Source organism: Rhinichthys klamathensis, unplaced genomic scaffold (genome assembly GCF_029890125.1).
Source record: "Rhinichthys klamathensis goyatoka isolate OS25496 unplaced genomic scaffold, OSU_Roscu_1.1 h1tg000504l_1, whole genome shotgun sequence".
Classification (NCBI taxonomy): Eukaryota; Metazoa; Chordata; class Actinopteri; order Cypriniformes; family Leuciscidae; genus Rhinichthys; species Rhinichthys klamathensis.
In genome coordinates this window covers 685,001-705,000 of record NW_026606985.1, presented here as the reverse complement: position 1 = coordinate 705,000, position 20,000 = coordinate 685,001, and the positions used below count along the sequence as shown (strand labels likewise).

The 20,000-nt window shown below is 43.4% G+C and overlaps 1 protein-coding gene across 2 annotated transcripts in view; it reads right to left on the bottom strand.

Annotated features, from left to right (window-relative positions):
• capzb (capping actin protein of muscle Z-line subunit beta) overlaps positions 1–15,289 on the bottom strand; it is a 23,241-nt gene extending 7,952 nt beyond the window's left edge. The window contains exons 1-3 of one of the 2 annotated variants that reach the window (XM_056237987.1): positions 15,128–15,289; positions 9,395–9,484; positions 4,266–4,387 (exon numbers count right to left, since the gene is read on the bottom strand). In XM_056237987.1, the coding sequence (XP_056093962.1) occupies positions 4,266–4,387; positions 9,395–9,484; positions 15,128–15,130 (215 nt within the window). In that variant the 5' untranslated portion in view covers positions 15,131–15,289. The remainder of the gene's footprint in view (positions 1–4,265; positions 4,388–9,394; positions 9,485–15,127) is intronic. The other variant, XM_056237988.1, reaches the window with a different exon arrangement.
• Between the last annotated feature and the right edge of the window lie 4,711 nt (positions 15,290–20,000).

The following is a 20,000-nucleotide window of genomic DNA, read 5'->3' as shown; positions in this document are numbered from 1 at the left end:
TGACATCAGAGCGCGCAAACACACGCGTGACATCAGAGCGCGCAAACACACGCGTGACATCAGAGCGCGCAAACACGCGTGACATCAGAGCGCGCAAACACACGCGTGACATCAGAGCGCGCAAACACACGCGTGACATCAGAGCGCGCAAACACACGCGTGACATCAGAGCGCGCAAACACACGCGTGACATCAGAGCGCGCAAACACACGCGTGACATCAGAGCGCGCAAACACACGCGTGACATCAGAGCGCGCAAACACACGCGTGACATCAGAGCGCGCAAACACACGCGTGACATCAGAGCGCGCAAACACGCGCGTGACATCAGAGCGCAAACACGCGCGTGACATCAGAGCGCGCAAACACGCGCGTGACATCAGAGCGCGCAAACACACGCGTGACATCAGAGCGCGCAAACACGCGCGTGACATCAGAGCGCAAAAACGCACGTGACATCAGAGCGCAAACACACGCGTGACATCAGAGCGCGCAAACACACGCGTGACATCAGAGCGCGCAAACACGCGCGTGACATCAGAGCGCAAAAACGCGCGTGACATCAGAGCGCGCAAACACGCGCGTGACATCAGAGCGCGCAAACACGCGCGTGACATCAGAGCGCGCAAACACGCGCGTGACATCAGAGCGCGCAAACACGCGCGTGACATCAGAGCGCGCAAACACACGCGTGACATCAGAGCGCGCAAACACGCGCGTGACATCAGAGCGCGCAAACACACGCGTGACAGAGCGCGCAAACACGCGCGTGACATCAGAGCGCAAAAACGCGCGTGACATCAGAGCGCAAACACGCGCGTGACATCAGAGCGCGCAAACACGCGCGTGACATCAGAGCGCGCAAACACGCGCGTGACATCAGAGCGCGCAAACACGCGCGTGACATCAGAGCGCGCAAACACACGCGTGACATCAGAGCGCGCAAACACACGCGTGACATCAGAGCGCAAACACACGCGTGACATCAGAGCGCGCAAACACACGCGTGACATCAGAGCGCGCAAACACACGCGTGACATCAGAGCGCAAACACACGCGTGACATCAGAGCGCAAACACACGCGTGACATCAGAGCGCAAACACACGCGTGACATCAGAGCGCAAACACACGCGTGACATCAGAGCGCAAAAACACGCGTGACATCAGAGCGCAAACACACGCGTGACAGAGCGCAAACACACGCGTGACGACAGAGCGCAAACACACGCGTGACATCAGAGCGCAAACACACGCGTGACATCAGAGCACAAACACACGCGTGACATCAGAGCACAAACACACGCGTGACATCAGAGCGCAAACACACGCGTGACATCAGAGCGCAAACACACGCGTGACATCAGAGCGCAAACACACGCGTGACATCAGAGCGCAAACACACGCGTGACATCAGAGCGCAAACACACGCGTGACATCAGAGCGCAAACACACGCGTGACATCAGAGCGCAAACACACGCGTGACATCAGAGCGCAAACACACGCGTGACATCAGAGCGCAAACACACGCGTGACATCAGAGCGCAAACACACGCGTGACATCAGAGCGGTTTTTATTGTTCTGGTTTCCCCTTTAATGGTTTAATTAAATGTTAGCATTCAAAACGCATGTCTAATTAATTGGAATCATGAAACTTTTACAATTAATTCCTGGATTATATATTTTCCATTTAAATCGCTCTGGAATGGCTAAATTAAGTTTTAGTAATCAAAATCATGTCTAATTAATTAAAATTGTGAAATGTATGCAATTTAACAAGAATTTATTAAGAGTTGAACAAATAAAATTTTGTATGAAATACATTTTATTTTCCCAAATTCATTTTTCTGGAATGCGTTTTTCAATGGTTTAATTAAACTTGAATAACCAAAAAGCACATTTAATACACTAAATTATTTTTTTTTACTTCATTTATTAAAATGAACAATAATAGGACTCTACTAAATGTTTTATCATTTCAGAAATGTTGTTGTACGTTTTTCTGTATTCGTGATTTAATAGAAATTCATCATCAAAAACAGTGGTAAATCAAACGACATTAAAGCTGCTGTAGGTAACTTTTGAAAAAATGTATTTGCTAAAACTGTCATTATGTCCTGACAGTAGAATATGAGAGATAATCTGTGTAAAAATCAAGCTCCTCTGGCTCCTCCCAGTGGTCCTATTGCCATTTGCAAGAAATACACGCTCCCGGTCAGAAACAATCAATCAGAGCCAGGAGGAGTGTCTTAGCAGTGTCAGTCACGCTCGTGTACGCGCTGATCACACCCCTCTCTTGCACAGCCCGAGCCGGCGTTCAAACTCCAGATTGCCGGCGAGCTGCAGCTGTGCTTATGACGGAGAAACAACCTAAACTGCCAATTCTCGAGTGACGCCTGCTCATAAAACAAAGAGGTAAAAGGAAAAAGACTGATGACGATAAACAAGCGAAAAAGAAAGAATTACACAGAGCCCATTGACTCGGTGTCAAAACTAACATGTAGATAAAATGTCACGCACTCCGCTAAGCAACAATTGAAACCTGCTAATTCACTGGCTTGTCATGTTGCTGAAATAATGTACTAGCACACCTTATCTAGCATTATATATCGCTAGAATAATTACTTACATACTGTAACGTTAGTTACCGTTATATTAACGCTATCTTACTAGCTATTTATAACTTATAGAAAGAGTGCAACGTTATAAAGTTACATGTAGGCTATTGGAAAATACATAATGATTTGAGGTAGGGATGCACGATGATATCGGGACAACATCGGTATCGGCCGATAAAAGCTTAAAATGACCATCATCGGCATCGGCCGATATGAATATTTCTGCCGATGAGTCTTGCCGATAGGGTGGCGTGTTTCCTATGCGCACGTGACGCAAACGAAGCATGAGCGCCAGCAACTTAAACTTCCAACTAGGGGGTGTGCCGTGCGTCTCACGGTTTTTGATCGTGGACGATTAAAATGTCTCCACGATCTGCTTTTGAAGAAAAATCATAGTATCGTGCATTCTATCAGTTCAATTCTGGCGCCTTCATCTCAACATACTGTACAACGCGACGTACATTCACATCACATCACATGTAAACGCAGAGGTAGAGTTACACTCACGGGACACCGCAATTCACAAAAGTTCATTATTTGCATGTGCGTCAAAGTCTTGCTAGGTAAACATGTCATTCACGTGCTGATGCGCTGTTCTAACATCCGCTTTTCTGAGCGCGTTACACCCGACGCTCACAGGAACTAAAGCCTGTCACAGCGCCTGCATACTGGACTAATCTTTCGAGTCTTATTGCGCTGATACTGTCAAATACACACAAGGTTTACATAAACAAAGTTGGTTATGTCTAAAGTGGAAGCAAACAGAGAAAATCTGCTTGTCAAATGCGTGTATATTAGACGCGTCGCGTTACTCGCGTGCAGTTCTTAAAGAGACAGTAATAATATTCTGCCGCTTGTCTTTAAAGAGATACTGCACCCAGAAATAAAAAATCTGTCTATCTAATGTTGTTTCAAACCTGGATTCATTTCTTTCTTGTGCTTAAATATACTATGGAAGTCACTGGAGTACAGCAACTGTTTGGTTAGCCACATTCTTCCAAATAACTTTTATAATTTCAACAGAAGAAAGAAACTTGAGAGAGTAAATGATGACAATTTAAATTTTTTTGAGAACTATCCCGTTAATGTTAATAAAACAACAAAACACAGAGGAAATCACTCACTGCTCTTGACTGAGAACATTAATAGAAGCTTTAATAAGCTTTTTTTGCACTTAAAAAAAATACAAATATATCGATATCGGTATCGGCATTGGGCAAAATTAGTTTGAAAATATCGGCATATCGAATATCGGCCAAAATCCTATATCGTGCATCCCTATTTTGAGGACCAAGTTTGTAGTCAAAGTATGGGCAGGCCATAGTCAATGTAAAGCATATCGTTGACGTTTAGTCCCTATTAGTGAATGTGCCATATAACTTTTTATCCGCTGTTATCGGTGGGCCTGTTTACTAGCCTGCGCGTTCACGACGGGCTCCGCTGTGGAGGGAGGGCTGTAGCGCCGCAGAGAGCAAGGGGGAGCAGGGACCTGGAAGTTGTGCTTGTTCAAATTTTCAGGCTAAGTCAACGTTTTCTCAAAACTCCCTACTGCAGCTTTAACAATTTAATGAATATTTTGTAAATCACATAAAACTAAGAGTGGTGTGTTTCGTCGTGTATGTGAACATGGATGTGTTGAGCTCCGACCTGTAGGAGTCGCCGTCGCGGTTGTAGTCGCACAGCAGATAGTCTTTGCCCACGACTTTATCGCGAGCGATCTTCAGCGGCTGATCCACAGACGACAGCAGATCTTCACACAGGCTGGGCACCTAAACACACACAGAACAAATGATTCACCCTGCCGGAGAGGAAGTGGATTCCTGTCACACACTCATTACTGAACCATCAAGCGTCAAACACACACACACACACTCCTGCTGCGTGACTGACACCAGCGCTAATAACAGCTAACAACAGACCCAACGCAAACACAGTTCACACAAGAGCTCAGCTTTCACTCTCAGAAGCACATATTTAACTGAACATTTTCACAATGCTCTTTTACGTATAATGAGAAAAGACTGCTCAAAAAAATGAACAAAAACACCATAAAAGTATCATAACAGTCGTGCGCTACACTGAAAACATTATCAAAGCTGTAACTAAAGATTACTGTAGTCCGTCACATGAAATACCATCTCAGTGTTTCTACTTCAAAACTTGAATGTGTCACTTTACACTAGGGATGTTAACCGATGACCGTTTAACCGATGGTTGACCGTATCAACGTTAACCGATCAAAGTTCTCGGTAGTCGGTTAAAAAAAAGTATATATTATAGACTATTATACTATTATAGACAGTAGACTAAACGCTACTACAGTTAGCCATCTCATTCCAAGATATTTTTGTGTGAAGTGAACAAATCCCTCACACTCAATTTTTCATAACTCGCCTGTTTGTACTTAATAAACCAATAAAAACATTTGGCGCGAGGTCACAGCGTTTGGGTTCGCGCGCTCACAAGGTTTGCGAAAAGTAAAGCCTACAGGCTAATACAAGCCCCATGTCTGTCTGTGTGTTTGCATTTTGATTATTTCGAGAACGTTTATCCAATCGACTTCACAAGGGAGTGCAGTGCAATAGATAGAATTTGGTGCAATAGATAGACACGCGAGTCTCGGCATGTCCAGAATTAATAAACTTTTTATAAACTACAGAACAGCTTGCGCGCGGGAAGCGGCGCGCCTCGCGGGTAGGGCTTATATGCTCCGATAACGGACACTGCACTAGTGATATAAAACATGTCAACAGTTCTCTATAAAACATGTTTTATATCACTATAATGCGTTCTCGGAGCGTAAGCCCTGCCCGCGAGGCACGCTGTTCTGGCGCAGGTCTGTTAACTTAAGCAATAGGCTACTTTTAATAAAGTAGTCTAATATTTTTTCTGACTAACAAATTACTGTCACAGTAAAGGGTAGATTTAAGTAAATAAAAACGAAATTTCAATAAATAAAAACGAAATTTCAATAAAGAAAAACAAAATTTAATGAAAGAAAAACGAAATTTCAATAAAGAAAAACCGTTGTGTTATGTTTTAATAATTAGGCGGTGGCCTTACACCTGTCTGTGAGCTATTTGTTGCCTATACAGTAGGCTATTCTCATTCATAGATTAAAATAATTTTTCGTTTTAATGTTATTATTAAGAATAGCTGTAGGCCATGTTGGCCATTGTCTGTTATGGTTTATGAGATGTTGTCTTTAACAGAAGTTGACACTTGTCTTTTTGAAGAATAAAAATAAAAATATGAATTATACAAAAGAGTTGTGTCCGTTATTAGAAGGCACACATTGAGTTAGACCTGCCTTGGCCGGTGCGTCTTTTTACGCATTCTGAAGGTGCCTGTTTTATCCATTGGGTTTATCGTGTTGCAGTCTATTAGGCAACATTCCGCATAAGATGGGCTTAGATTTGGTATACATTACATCTACATTTCAGTGGCGATGATCAGATAAGGCGATGATCATCATCTTTCATTATTATTGTAAGCACTAGTACCTCAAACTAAAGCCGCGTCTCTTCGGAGCTGTCATTTTCTTAAATGAGCCTCAGCCGCGGCAATGTTTCAAATGAGCTTCTAACGCTTGACTAACGCCTTTATTTTCAACGCGATCACCTTGTACCCAAACCACTTCGAAACTAGGAGCCATTGGTCCTCCGATTACATACAAGCTCGGCGCTGCGTTTGCGGGACTCGTTACTTTCGCGCTGTAGTTTTTTTTTTAAAGTGACGTGAGCGACAGAGTTGCGAAATTGCAGGCGCGGCTCGAAATGGCTGCTATTTCAAATAGCGTAGCATATTTTAAACTAATCGGTTAACCGGTTTCAACCGGTTAATGAGGCTCGGTGGTCGGTCAAGAAATTTTTTAGTTTTCGCCATCCCTACTTTACACGTAATTTACCGGAGATTTGCGAGTGAAACTTCATCAATGGTGGCTCAAACTCTTCTGAAGTCACATGATTCGCTGGGAATCGGCACATTTAACATTTAGGGAATGATATTCAAGGACCATCAGCAGCAGAACGTTTGGTTATTAAAAAAACTATTCAGATTTTTCGTTAAATGAAATTAAGAAGAAATAAAATCTAATATGACAAAAAAATTAAGATGAAAAACTGTTTGTTGTTCAAGGTTTTCATCTAAAACTTGTATTTTATATTTATTTCAATTGATGAATATTTAAAAAACTAAAAAAGCTCATTACAAAATTGCTAAAACTAAAATGAAAACATCAGACATAAATAAATGAACTGCATGAGTAAATGTTCTTCACACAGAGCATCATAAGACTTCAGAAGAGTTACAACTATAATCTTTGAGTGTGCGTTATAGTGATGTTTGGGAGGTTATTAAACCCCACAGAGGTCTGAGGAACGAGGGAATGAGGGAGCGAGGGAACTAGGGAATGAAGGAAATGAGGGAACTAGGGAATGAAGGGAAGGAGGGAAGGATGGAGCGAGGGAATGAAGGAACGAGGGAATGAGGAAATGAGGGTCTGAGGGAACGAGAGACAGAGGGAATGAGGGAGCGATGGAAGGAGGGACCGAGGGATTGAAGGACCGAGGGAATGAGGGAACTAGGGAATGAGGGGAAGGAGGGAGCGAGGGAATGAGGAAATAAGGGTCTGAGGGAACGAGGGACAGAGGGAATGAAGGACCGAGGGAATGAGGAAACTAGGAAATGAGGGAACTAGGGAATGAAGGAAAGGAGGGAAGGATGGAGCGAGGGACCAAGGGAACGAGGGAATGAAGGAACGAGGGAATGAGGGAACTAGGGATTGAAGAAAAGGATGCAAGGAGGGACCGAGGGAATGAGGGACCAAGGGAATTAGGGAACTATGGAATGAAGGGAAGGATGGAGCGAGGGACCAAGGGAATCAGTAAATGAGGGAATGAAGGAACGAGGGAGCGAGGGAATGAAAGGAACTAGGGAATGAAGGGAAGGAGGGAAGGATGGAGCGAGGGACCAAGGGAATGAAAGGAACTAGGGAATGAAGGGAAGGAGGGAAGGATGGAGCGAGGGACCAAGGGAATGAAGGAACGAGGGAAGGATGGAGCGAGGGACCAAGGGAATGAAGGAACGAGGGAATGAGGAAATGAGGGTCTGAGGGAACGAGAGACAGAGGGAATGAGGGAGCGATGGAAGGAGGGACCGAGGGAATGAAGGACCGAGGGAATGAGGGAACTAGGGAATGAGGGGAAGGAGGGAAGGATGGAGCGAGGGAATGAGGAAATAAGGGTCTGAGGGAACGAGGGACAGAGGGAATGAGGGAGCGATGGAAGGAGGGACCGAGGGAATGAAGGACCGAGGGAATGAGGGAACTAGGGAATGAAGGGAAGGATGGAAGGAGGGACCGAGGGAATGAAGGACCGAGGGAATGAGGGACCGAGGGAATGAGGGAACTAGGGAATGAGGGGAAGGAGGGAGCGAGGGAATGAGGAAATAAGGGTCTGAGGGAACGAGGGACAGAGGGAACTAGGGAATGAGGGGAAGAAGGGAGCGAGGGAATGAGGAAATAAGGGTCTGAGGGAACGAGGGACAGAGGGAATGAGGGAACTAGGAAATGAAGGGAAGGAGGGAAGGATGGAGCGAGGGAATGAAGGAACGAGGGAGCGAGGGAATGAGGGAACTAGGGAATGAAGGGAAGGATGGAAGGAGGGACAGAGGGAATGAGGGAACTAGGGAATGAGGGAACTAGGGAATGAAGGGAAGGATGGAGCGAGGGACCAAGGGAATCAGTAAATGAGGGAATGAAGGAACGAGGGAGCGAGGGAATGAAAGGAACTAGGGAATGAAGGGAAGGATGAAGCGAGGGACCAAGGGAATGAAGGAACGAGGGAAGGATGGAGCGAGGGACCAAGGGAATGAAGGAACGAGGGAATGAGGAAATGAGGGTCTGAGGGAACGAGAGAGAGGGAATGAGGGAGCGATGGAATGAAGGACCGAGGGAATGAGGGAACTAGGGAATGAGGGAACTAGGGAATGAGGGGAAGGAGGGAAGGATGGAGCGAGGGAATGAGGAAATAAGGGTCTGAGGGAACGAGGGACAGAGGGAATAAAGGGAAGGATGGAAGGAGGGACCGAGGGAATGAGGGAACTAGGGAATGAGGGGAAGGAGGGAAGGATGGAGCGAGGGAATGAGGAAATAAGGGTCTGAGGGAACGAGGGACAGAGGGAATAAAGGGAAGGATGGAAGGAGGGACCGAGGGAATGAGGGAACTAGGAAATGAAGGGAAGGATGGAGCGAGGGACCAAGGGAACGAGGGAATGAAGGAACGAGGGAATGAAGGGAATGAAGGGAAGGAGGGAAGGATGGAGCGAGGGACCAAGGGAACGAGAGAATGAAGGAACGAGGGAATGAGGAAATGAGGGTCTGAGGGAAGGAGGAAGCGAGGGAATGAGGGAATGAAGGGAAGGATGGAAGGAGGGACAGAGGGAATGAAGGAACTAGGGAATGAAGGAACTAGGGAATGAGGGAACTAGGGAATGAGGGAACTAGGGAATGAGGGAACTAGGGAATGAGGGAACTAGGAAATTAAGGGAAGGATGGAGCGAGGGACCAAGGGAACGAGAGAATGAAGGAACGAGGGAATGAGGAAATGAGGGAACGAGGGACAGTAGGAAGGAGGGACCAAGAAAAGGAGGGACCGAGGGAAGGAGGGACCAAGGAAAGGAGGGACCGAGGGAAGGAGGGACAGAGGGAATGAGGGACCGAGGGAATGGAGGGAAGGATGGACCGAGGGAATGAAGGAGAGTAAACACACACTGACCAGGTCGATGAGGTCGCTGAGGTTCTTCTCGATCTGCTGCGGAGGCAGACGCCTCATCAGGTCCAGCGCACAGTCCAACTGCTGCTCGTTCTGGAACACACCGTAACATCACCTCACCGTCAGTTACACAGCGCTTCAACAGTACAGTGGATCAAGCAGCGTTACAGACATGATCAATCAATCAAAGAGAGGAATCAATTCTTTCATTCAGCAAGGACGCATTAAACTGATCAAAAGAATTTATTTCAAAATTCTTTGACCTTTCTATTCATCAAAGAATCCTGAAAAAATAAAATGTATGTATGATCGTTTCCACAAAAATATGAAACTGTTTTCAACACTGATAACAATCATAAATGTGTCTTGAGCATCAGATCCTCATATTAGAGTGATTTCTGAAGGATCATGTGACACTGAAGACTGGAGTAATGATGCTGAAAATTCGGCTTTGATCACAGGAATAAATTACACTTTACTGTATATTCACATAGAAAACAGCTGATTTACACTGGAATAATATTTCACTGTTTTAACTGTATTTTTGATCGAATAAATCCAGCCTTGCTGAGCAGAAGAGACTCTCAGAAACAATATTTGACCGACACCAAACCATCATAAAAGTGCATCTCTCCATTATAAAAGTGCATCTATCCATCATAAAAGTGCATCTATAGATCACTTTTATGATGGACAGATGCACTTTTATGATGGATAGATGCACTTTTATGATGGACAGATGCACTTTTATGATGGATAGATGCACTTTTTTGAGCTTTGATCTGTTGGTTGCAATCCACTGCCATTATAAAGCTTGGAAGAGCCAGGACATTTTGTAATATAACTCTGATTGTGTTCGTCTGAAAGAAAAGTGTCATACACACCTAGGATGGCTTGAGGGAGAGTAAATCATGGGCTAATGTTCGTTTGAAAGTGAACTAACCCTTTAACGGGTTAACTAGTCCTGCATTTTTTCTGGGTTTGGAATCTGAGAGTAAGTGATTGGTACCTCATCCAAACACCTCCTGCTCCTGACGCCCCGTTTACACTCGTGTGTGTGTGTGTGTGTGTGTGTGAGAGAGGGGGGTCAAAGGGCACGCTGGGATCCAAACCACCTGCTCCAGGCCTAAATGTGGTTCGCTGAGAGCAGAACATCTAAACATGAACTCTCTCACTGCTGAAGTTATAAACATCAGTCTCCAGGTTTAGACTGAACTTTACTTCAACCAAACGCGTCTGAAGAGAATCTGCTCTTTCTCTCACTGCTACATTTATATATATATATCCAATCTCACACATTTCACCTGTCAAAATACTGCAACACTAAAACCCTCAAACCAAACAAACACTGAAACTACAGGGAGTTTCAACTGACGGCCAATTAAATACTGATAAATGTTGAGGTGAAATAAACACCTAGTTTCACGGCATTATCAGGAGTTTCCAAATGACCACTCTGTCAAAATATCACCTCAAACCCCCAACAAACCCATCAGATTCATAAATATTAATCCTTTAATTAATTGTAGTACTTTATTGTTCAGCCTTAGCTGAAAATTGGTCTTTCGTCTCACCATACATTCACAAAACAATTAACAATACACATCAAGATTAAAATATTCACATTTCCTATCTCTTATTCAAAAGACTTATTGCATTTGGTACTAAAGTTTGTTTATATGTTGCTTTGATGGCTTTTGATGTTCTGTAGCGACGACGAGATGGTAATAATTCAAAACCATGATTGGAAGGGTGTAGTGATCGACCGATATATCGGCCAGCCGATATATCGGGCCGATATTTGCGGTTTTTACGTGTATCGGAATCGGCCGATACGCGGCTGCTGCGTTCGCCGATAGTTTTTTCCCGGCATTATTTATAAACAGGCGTCGTCCACAGGCAGCTCTGTGCTGCTGGAGACGCTGCAGTTCACGTGCCGACCCTGCACTGTCCCTCCCCCACTAGCAGAGTGCAACCTGCGCTTCAAGATAACGGTAACTTTTAAACTTTCAAAGCATCTTTTAACTTGTTTGACTGCTGAAATATTGTCAAACACTTTGAAAATGGAAACACGTTGCTCTATAACTGTTATGTGGTTGCAACTATATAGCTAAGCAAGTTTGTGGGTCCAAATGGAAAACGCGAATGACTCGTCTATAAAACTGCTTGCTTGCCATTGTATTTAGGGAGCTGCAAATAGCTGTAGGCTATCCGATCAGTATGCATTAGGGCTGTCAATGAATATTCTAAATACGAATACCGGTATATATTCGAATAGTTTAAAAAAAACCTGAATTTTGAAGGTGAAAATTAATATTCGAATGTGGAAAAACACGCCCGCGGTAGCAGACTAACGTTACCACAGCACAGCTCGCTCGGAGCGCTCAGTGTCGGTTCAATGTAATGTTACTGTGAAACTTCAATTAATGTATTTGTTTCAATCACTGAATGAAGCCTGCTATATACCTTAAATTGCTTGCACAAAACTCTTGATCAGCACTCAACATTTGTTTGTTGTTGTTCATTTAAACCGGTATGCGCGGAGAGCGTGAGGGTGAGTGCGAGAGAGAGAGAGAGAGTGCGCCTGCGAGTCCGGGCGAGCCAGAGTGAGCTCTGCGGTCTTGGCCATTAGTTGATTTACTCGTTTTTTTTTTTAGTAATACGTTGTCAAATATGTTTAAACTCAAATAAGCTACTTAATACTAGTAGTTATGTCTCTTTGTATTAATTTGTCCTGTTATTGACGTAATGCGCGTCATTGACCAAATGCACGACGATATGCTCAAATATGTTTTTTTGAAGGGAATATACAAACGCCATTTGAGCAATTTTGACAGCCCTAGTATGCGTACGGTAGCTGTTACGAACACTGGTCATAGGATTAAGTAATACCAACGTTGTTCCGTGCTTTTTGTGGGAGATTTATTCAGCGACCACCTGGCTGAGGTTTGGACGCGTGTGGTGTGTGTCTCCCTCGCCATCGCAGTGATATTAGAGACTAGACATGCTCATTTTATTTTATGTAGAAAAATTTAAACCATGGCAGTAAATAGTTCGTTACTTTTAAAATGAAGTACAGTGTGCACTGTGCACTTTATTATGCTGGTTGCTACTGTGTGCAATAGTGTAATTATTTTATTTATGCTTAAATATTTATTTTCAGCAGTGAACTTTTTTTTGTTCTACCTCATGTTTTTAATATTTGTTAAATATTGTTTATCTACTTGTTCTTGTTCTACCTCACATGTTTTTACTATTTGTTAAATATTGATTTTTTTACTTTAAATAAATGTTACTTTTATTAAATTGAGACCTGTAACATTTGTTAACATCATGTCATTTTTATGATGTAAATTGAGGGAGCAAAATGTATCGGCTCCAAATATCGGCTCAAGAAAATCGGCAGCCCGTATCGGTCATCGGCTAAGGCTGATGGGAAAAAAATCGGTATCGGTATCGGCACTAAAAAATCCATATCGGTCGATCCCTAGAAGGGTGTGTTGTGTCTGGCTATAGTCTCAGCTTTCCTCTGAACAGCGATGTGATATCACTGAGCGACTGACTTCTGCTTAGATCCTATCATTTTTCCTGCTACTCTTGTAATTGTGTCTAATTTTACTTCATTCACAGATGTAACTCGTCCAAACCACACAGTTATGTTATACTCTAAAACACTCAATTAAACTAATATAAACTCTTTGCAGAACAACCCGACTTACAGAAGATTCTCTCAGTTTCCTTAGCAAGAATAGCCTTTGATTCGCTTTCTTACAAATAAGATTCACATTATTAAAGAAATTCAATTTACAGTCAATCATGGATCCCGAATACTTAAATATTGACCACCCAAAGCCTCTAAACCAACCTAGAAATTAAACCCCAAAATATTAAACTCCCAAATGCCAGAGGACGGTAAAACAAATATTTAGGGATGCACCGATATGAACATTTTGGCCGATACCGTTAACCGATAATTCTTTATATTTGAAAACTGATAACCGATATATTGGCAGATAAATCTAAATCCAAATTTTTATAGAGTTTTTGAGAGCCTGATGACAAAAACAAAAGTCTTACTATTAAATCCATGTCCCAAACACACAATTACAATGTTCTCGTTATGATTGTACGCAGCCGATATGACAGACTTGCGCTGCACATGTTGCACTGAACTGTACATTAATCATATTTCAAGCAATTCAAAATCATCATGTTGAACAGTGCGCATCTGAAGAGTCTCAGCTGAAGGAAATAATACATTACTTATCGGCCAAATATGGGCCGATAACATTAAAAATGAACATATATCGGCATATGGTGGCCGATATATCGTGCATCCCTACAAATATTAAACGCCCAAAATACCAGCTAAAAGAAAACCCATCAAACACTAAAAGCCATCTGACAGTAAAACTCGAATGTCAGATACATCAATACTAAACCTTCCAATACTGACCCCAAAATATCAAACTCTCAAAGCCTAAAAGTGTAAAGGTGCATTTACACGACGTACTAAAAACGGAAGAGTATTTACTGTGCATTTTCGCAGACGACAACATTGTCAAACTGATCCTCGTTCACACAGATCCGTGAAAACTATGAAATCGCTGTATTCTGCCGTCAGGCCAGTAGATGGCGATGTCACTGCGTAAAGAACACGTAACAAGCGTGCATGATTCGCGTTTTTGTAGTTTACACAGAGACGATAACGGTATAGTTCTCAAAATCTCGCACTTTAAATCCTGTTTTTAAAAGTTTTCGTTTTCATGCCCCCAAAACGCCACTGTCGTGTAAAGTTAAACGAACGGCCAAAACGCAGAAAACGTTTTCAGTTGTCGTATAAACGGCCCCTAATACTAAACCTGAACAAGCCAGTCCTGAACACTGAAACAATGAGTGACTGACTGACACTTTAATATTGATATTAACATGGACAATTTAATGACGGCAAATGTGACACGTTCACATGGTTTTAAATGTGGCCGATATCAGATTATATTCCAGTGCGAACACATCATGATCCTGAACTGACCCGCATTTGAAAAGAATGTAAACACGTCAGTCTTTTACTATCTAAAACACTCAAAAACTAAACTAAACCCCCAACAAAACCCATCAAACACTAAAGGCCATCTGACAGATGGAACACAGATACACTAAACAGATATTGACCCCCTCAAAAGCCTCATAACAACCCCAGAAAATAAACCCCAACATTACATAGATATCCAAGACTAAAACCTGCAACACTTTACCCAAAAACTCCCAAATTACACCCAAACAAACACCAATTCAACAAATACTAAATCCCAGAGACCAACCCCTATATATTACACCCTCAGACATACAGCTAACATCTCAACCAAAGCCTTAAATACCTCACATACTGAAGTCCAGAAAGCCAACATTACACCAAACATTAAACAGATATTAAACTCAGCCCCATCAAACTCTACAAACCCACCCGTCAGACAGACTCCAGCACACACACACACACACACACTGACCAGAAGTATACAGACACACTGAACACCAGGAGACTCGAAACACGAGCCCCTGAGAACCCCTAAAGCGGCCCGTTTCTTTTATATTAGAGTGTGTGTTTAATGTTCTAGTGTGTGTGTGTGTGTGTGTGTGTGTGTGTGTGTGTGTTCGGCTCAGATTCTGCGAGGCGCAGCGCGGCTCTTCCTAAAACGGGCATCGACCCAATAAGGCGCGCCCCCGCGGGTCTCTCACCATGTCTGCGGCTCTCGGGCTCGGTTCTGCGGGGATGAAGCGGGCTCGGTTCGGTTCGCTGTGCAGGTCTGCTTCAGTGTTTCTGGACGCGGTGCTGCTTCGACTCTCTGACGGAACCCAGCCCTGTCAGCGCTTCACTTCCTCATCCGGGCTCCTGCGGGGGAGGCGCGCGATGCACATCCGGGTCATTCCGCTGCGAGACCGCGCTGGCCAATCGCAGGCGCTCGAGTAAGGCATGGCCAAATATAGAAGAAAACTGGGTGGGCGGGGCGTGGCGGAAACTGGGTGGGCGGGGCGCGGGCGGCAGGGGGCGGCAGAGAGCAGCGCTCATTATTACTCGTTACAGATATACAGATATAGATATAGATATACTCAGAATGACCAAATTTTTCACATTTTAAAAATTACTTTAAATTATGTGTAAATCTTTTGGAACAAATAAAAAACAAAAAAGCGCTGAAACATGTAAAGCTTTGAAAGCACTGGATTTTATGTAATATTTCTTTTTTTGTTATTCATTTATTTTCTTTCATTTCCTGGCAGCGAATGTTAATGTGATAATGTGAATTTGTAATACCTCTTGTTCTCATGTCATTGAATAAAATAAATAAATAAATAAAAAATAGATAGATAGATAGATAGATAGATAGATAGATAGATAGATAGATAGATAGATAGATAGATAGATAGATAGATAGATAGATAGATAGATAGATAGATAGATAGATAGATAGATAGATGGATAGATAGATAGATAGATTAGAATAAAATCTACTGAGAGTCATAAATGAATTATATATTGTGAACATTAAGTGTTTGATCAATTATTTATATCAATTCTGTTATGTTTTTAAGTGCAGTTATGACATATTCTTCAGCTAGGATGTTTTATTAAATTATTTAAATTGTATTTATTCTTTATTGACTGCTTTAATCACTATTCGTTTCGTATCAGGATTCAGATTTTACTGTGTATAAAGAAATAATTAAGTGCATTGAGGGTCTTAAACCCAATAAAATACATCACATACGATATTCATAATTTAAACTGGGCAAATGCAGAAAATATGCTAGAAGGCATAATTTCAGTATATTATAACAGTGATAATATTAATATTCCATTAATGTTTCATATTTAATAAATGCAGAGAACCCAGTCAGACTCAGAGTGCCGCTCTCCATTCTCGCGTGATCTGTAGAACTCCGAGGTGCACATTCAGCAGGACGCGGAACTCTCGCGATATCTGCAGAGCTGCACATACAGCAGGACGCGGAACTCTCGCGATATCTGCAGAGCGGATGATCAGTGGGACCGCGGGCTCGCGGAAAGCGCGGTCACGTCACAGCAACGGCTAACAGTCGGTATACTAACAAACGTAATCACTTACATTAATAAACTACATAAACAACAGCAAGAGGTTTACTTCTGGACCGCGTTTGTGAAATCACATGTTGCTGCATATCATGACTCATGGCAAATAAACATGAATGTGGTTATTTTTTTCATATTTATCTTCTATAAAAACCTGTTAACGCTCAGTGTAGAAGCGCGAGCTCTTTTTTAATGCCTTTTTTCTCATGTTTTTGTAATAATCATAAATAAGGTATCATTCGAAAGCTTAAAACACTCAAAATTAATCCTGTGAAAACCGGTTTTAAATTGGACTTTGCGTTTTCGTGGAAACTGTACTTTAAAACCTTTTAGCAATATATTTTTGTGAGATCAACTTCCAGGTTTGACATGGCTTTGATTTTCTACCAATTTTAGATTCCAGTGTGTGTGTGTGTGTGTGTTGTATTAAAAAAGTTTACTTCAGTACATTTGCTTTGAAATTGAAACTTCTTACACTTTAATTCTGTAAAGTGCGTTCATGATTGACAACCGTAAGGTCAAATCTGTGCTCGAAAAGACTGACGCCTAACAGTAATTAATGTACTACTGTAAAACAACATTCATAGCTATTTTATTTACAAGAACCTCCCCTAATAAAATATAGCCAAACACCTAAATACTAAATAGAAACCTTGTGAAAATATCATTAGATATTGATTCAATTAATTAATCATCATATTAACCTCAGTCAACTGGTGCTTTTTTTTTATCTCGGCCTAATATTTAAAACAAATGACTGTTTTCCCATCAAATTAGTGTGTTTCAGGGAAATAGTTTATTCGTACTGACTATGATATGTGATGTAAAATATAGAACCAGAAATGCTTCCTTCATTTCAGGCGATGATAAACATGAATATTTCCCAGTAAAACTGCGTTCGGGCACGTCTGCTGTAATTAAACCCTTCATTCCACTTCTCTCTTCAGTGAGTCTGCAGTTGACGTCTCCTGACATGAGGTTTTATCTCGTTTCTGGCACTGACGGCTTGTTATGAATGTGTGTGTCAATCAAACTGCTGCATTTCAAACAAACAAACTCCAAAGCTTCACCTTCAGGCCAGACACAGACATGTTTGGCTCTTCGCGGTGCGTGTGTGTGATCTCGCAGTAAACCGCAGTAAACCGCAGGACTCTAGGGGGCGATAGAGTTTCCTCGGCGCAGAAATGCTAAGAATGCAGCAAGTAATGAATTGCGCTTATTTTGGAACACAAGCTTTGCGTTCTTGTAGTTTGTTTTAGGCCTTACTGTGTGTGTGTGTGTGTGAGTGTGTGTGTTGAAGTGTCGGGGTCAGGTCCACACGTGTTTTTAATAGGTTTGATTTAACTTCTCTGTCCAGGACGAGATTGAATCGTAAAACATCTCGAGCAAAAAGTGAAAAAAGATGGCATACTGATAATATGAGCTGGACGGATGGAGAAATCAAGGATTGGAGCAGTTTTACCCTGAGGGCCACTGCTCACGTGTGTGTGTGTGTGTGTGTGTAGGCTCGCGTTCTGCCAAACTGAAATCTTGAAGCTCTTATCCTCGTGAGTTTTGTCTTCAGAGAGACACTCTCAAATCGTTCCTGTTATAATCGTGGTTTGTTGCATCGTTCGCTGTTCTGCTGTTCCTGTACGCGAACGGTTCGCACTGCGAACAATAATGTTTCCCACAATACACTGCGCTTGATGTGGCGCTTTATTCCCAGTGTGATGAATTTAATCAGAAATGACATCGTCTTATTTGATCAACAAAATTAGATTAAAAAACGAAATAATATTTATTTGTGTAAGGAAGCTTGTTTCTCCCATGGAATTAAAAAAAATAAAAGCAATTTTCATTTTTTTTTTAGCATTTCTGAGAAAAAGTCAAAATTGTGAGATAAATTCTTTGAAAAATTAAAAATCACGATAGATATAAACTCGCAACTATGGGAGGAAAAAGTCGAAATTAATGTATAATTAATGAAATGTAAATCACAATTAAAAATGTTACCTTCTAATTACGAGATAAAAATGGCAATTGTGAGGAAAAAAGTCTGAATTACGAGAGTCTTGAAACTTTATTTTATATTGTTTATTGTATTAAACAAGTGTGTGTGGTACCGCGATGCAGAGGTCATGTGACGGCAGTGAAGCGTGTGTGGTACCGCGATGCAGAGGTCATGTGACGGCAGTGAAGCGTGTGTGGTACCGCGATGCAGAGGTCATGTGACGGCAGTGAAGCGTGTGTGGTACCGCGATGCAGAGGTCATGTGACACGTGTGTGGTACCGCGATGCAGAGGTCATGTGATGGCAGTGAAGCGTGTGTGGTACCGCGATGCAGAGGTCATGTGACGCGTGTGTGGTACCGCGATGCAGAGGTCATGTGACACGTGTGTGGTACCGCGATGCAGAGGTCATGTGATGGCAGTGAAGCGTGTGTGGTACCGCGATGCAGAGGTCATGTGACGCGTGTGTGGTACCGCGATGCAGAGGTCATGTGACACGTGTGTGGTACCGCGATGCAGAGGTCATGTGACACGTGTGTGGTACCGCGATGCAGAGGTCATGTGACACGTGTGTGGTACCGCGATGCAGAGGTCATGTGACGCGTGTGTGGTACCGGGATGCAGAGGTCATGTGACACATGTGTGGTACCGCGATGCAGAGGTCATGTGACACATGTGTGGTACCGCGATGCAGAGGTCATGTGACACATGTGTGGTACCGCGATGCAGAGGTCATGTGACGCGTGTGTGGTACCGCGATGCAGAGGTCATGTGACACGTGTGTGGTACCGCGATGCAGAGGTCATGTGACACGTGTGTGGTACCGCGATGCAGAGGTCATGTGACGCGTGTGTGGTACCGGGATGCAGAGGTCATGTGACACGTGTGTGGTACCGCGATGCAGAGGTCATGTGACACATGTGTGGTACCGCGATGCAGAGGTCATGTGACGGCAGTAAAGCGTGTATGGTACCGCGATGCAGAGGTCATGTGACGCGTGTGTGGTACCGCGATGCAGAGGTCATGTGACGGCAGTGAAGCGTGTGTGGTACCGCGATGCAGAGGTCATGTGACGGCAGTGAAGCGTGTGTGGTACCGCGATGCAGAGGTCATGTGACGTGTGTGTGGTACCGCGATGCAGAGGTCATGTGACGGCAGTGAAGCGTGTGTGGTACCGCGATGCAGAGGTCATGTGACGGCAGTGAAGCGTGTGTGGTACCGCGATGCAGAGGTCATGTGACACGTGTGTGGTACCGCGATGCAGAGGTCATGTGATGGCAGTGAAGCGTGTGTGGTACCGCGATGCAGAGGTCATGTGACGCGTGTGTGGTACCGCGATGCAGAGGTCATGTGACACGTGTGTGGTACCGCGATGCAGAGGTCATGTGACACGTGTGTGGTACCGCGATGCAGAGGTCATGTGACGCGTGTGTGGTACCGGGATGCAGAGGTCATGTGACACATGTGTGGTACCGCGATGCAGAGGTCATGTGACACATGTGTGGTACCG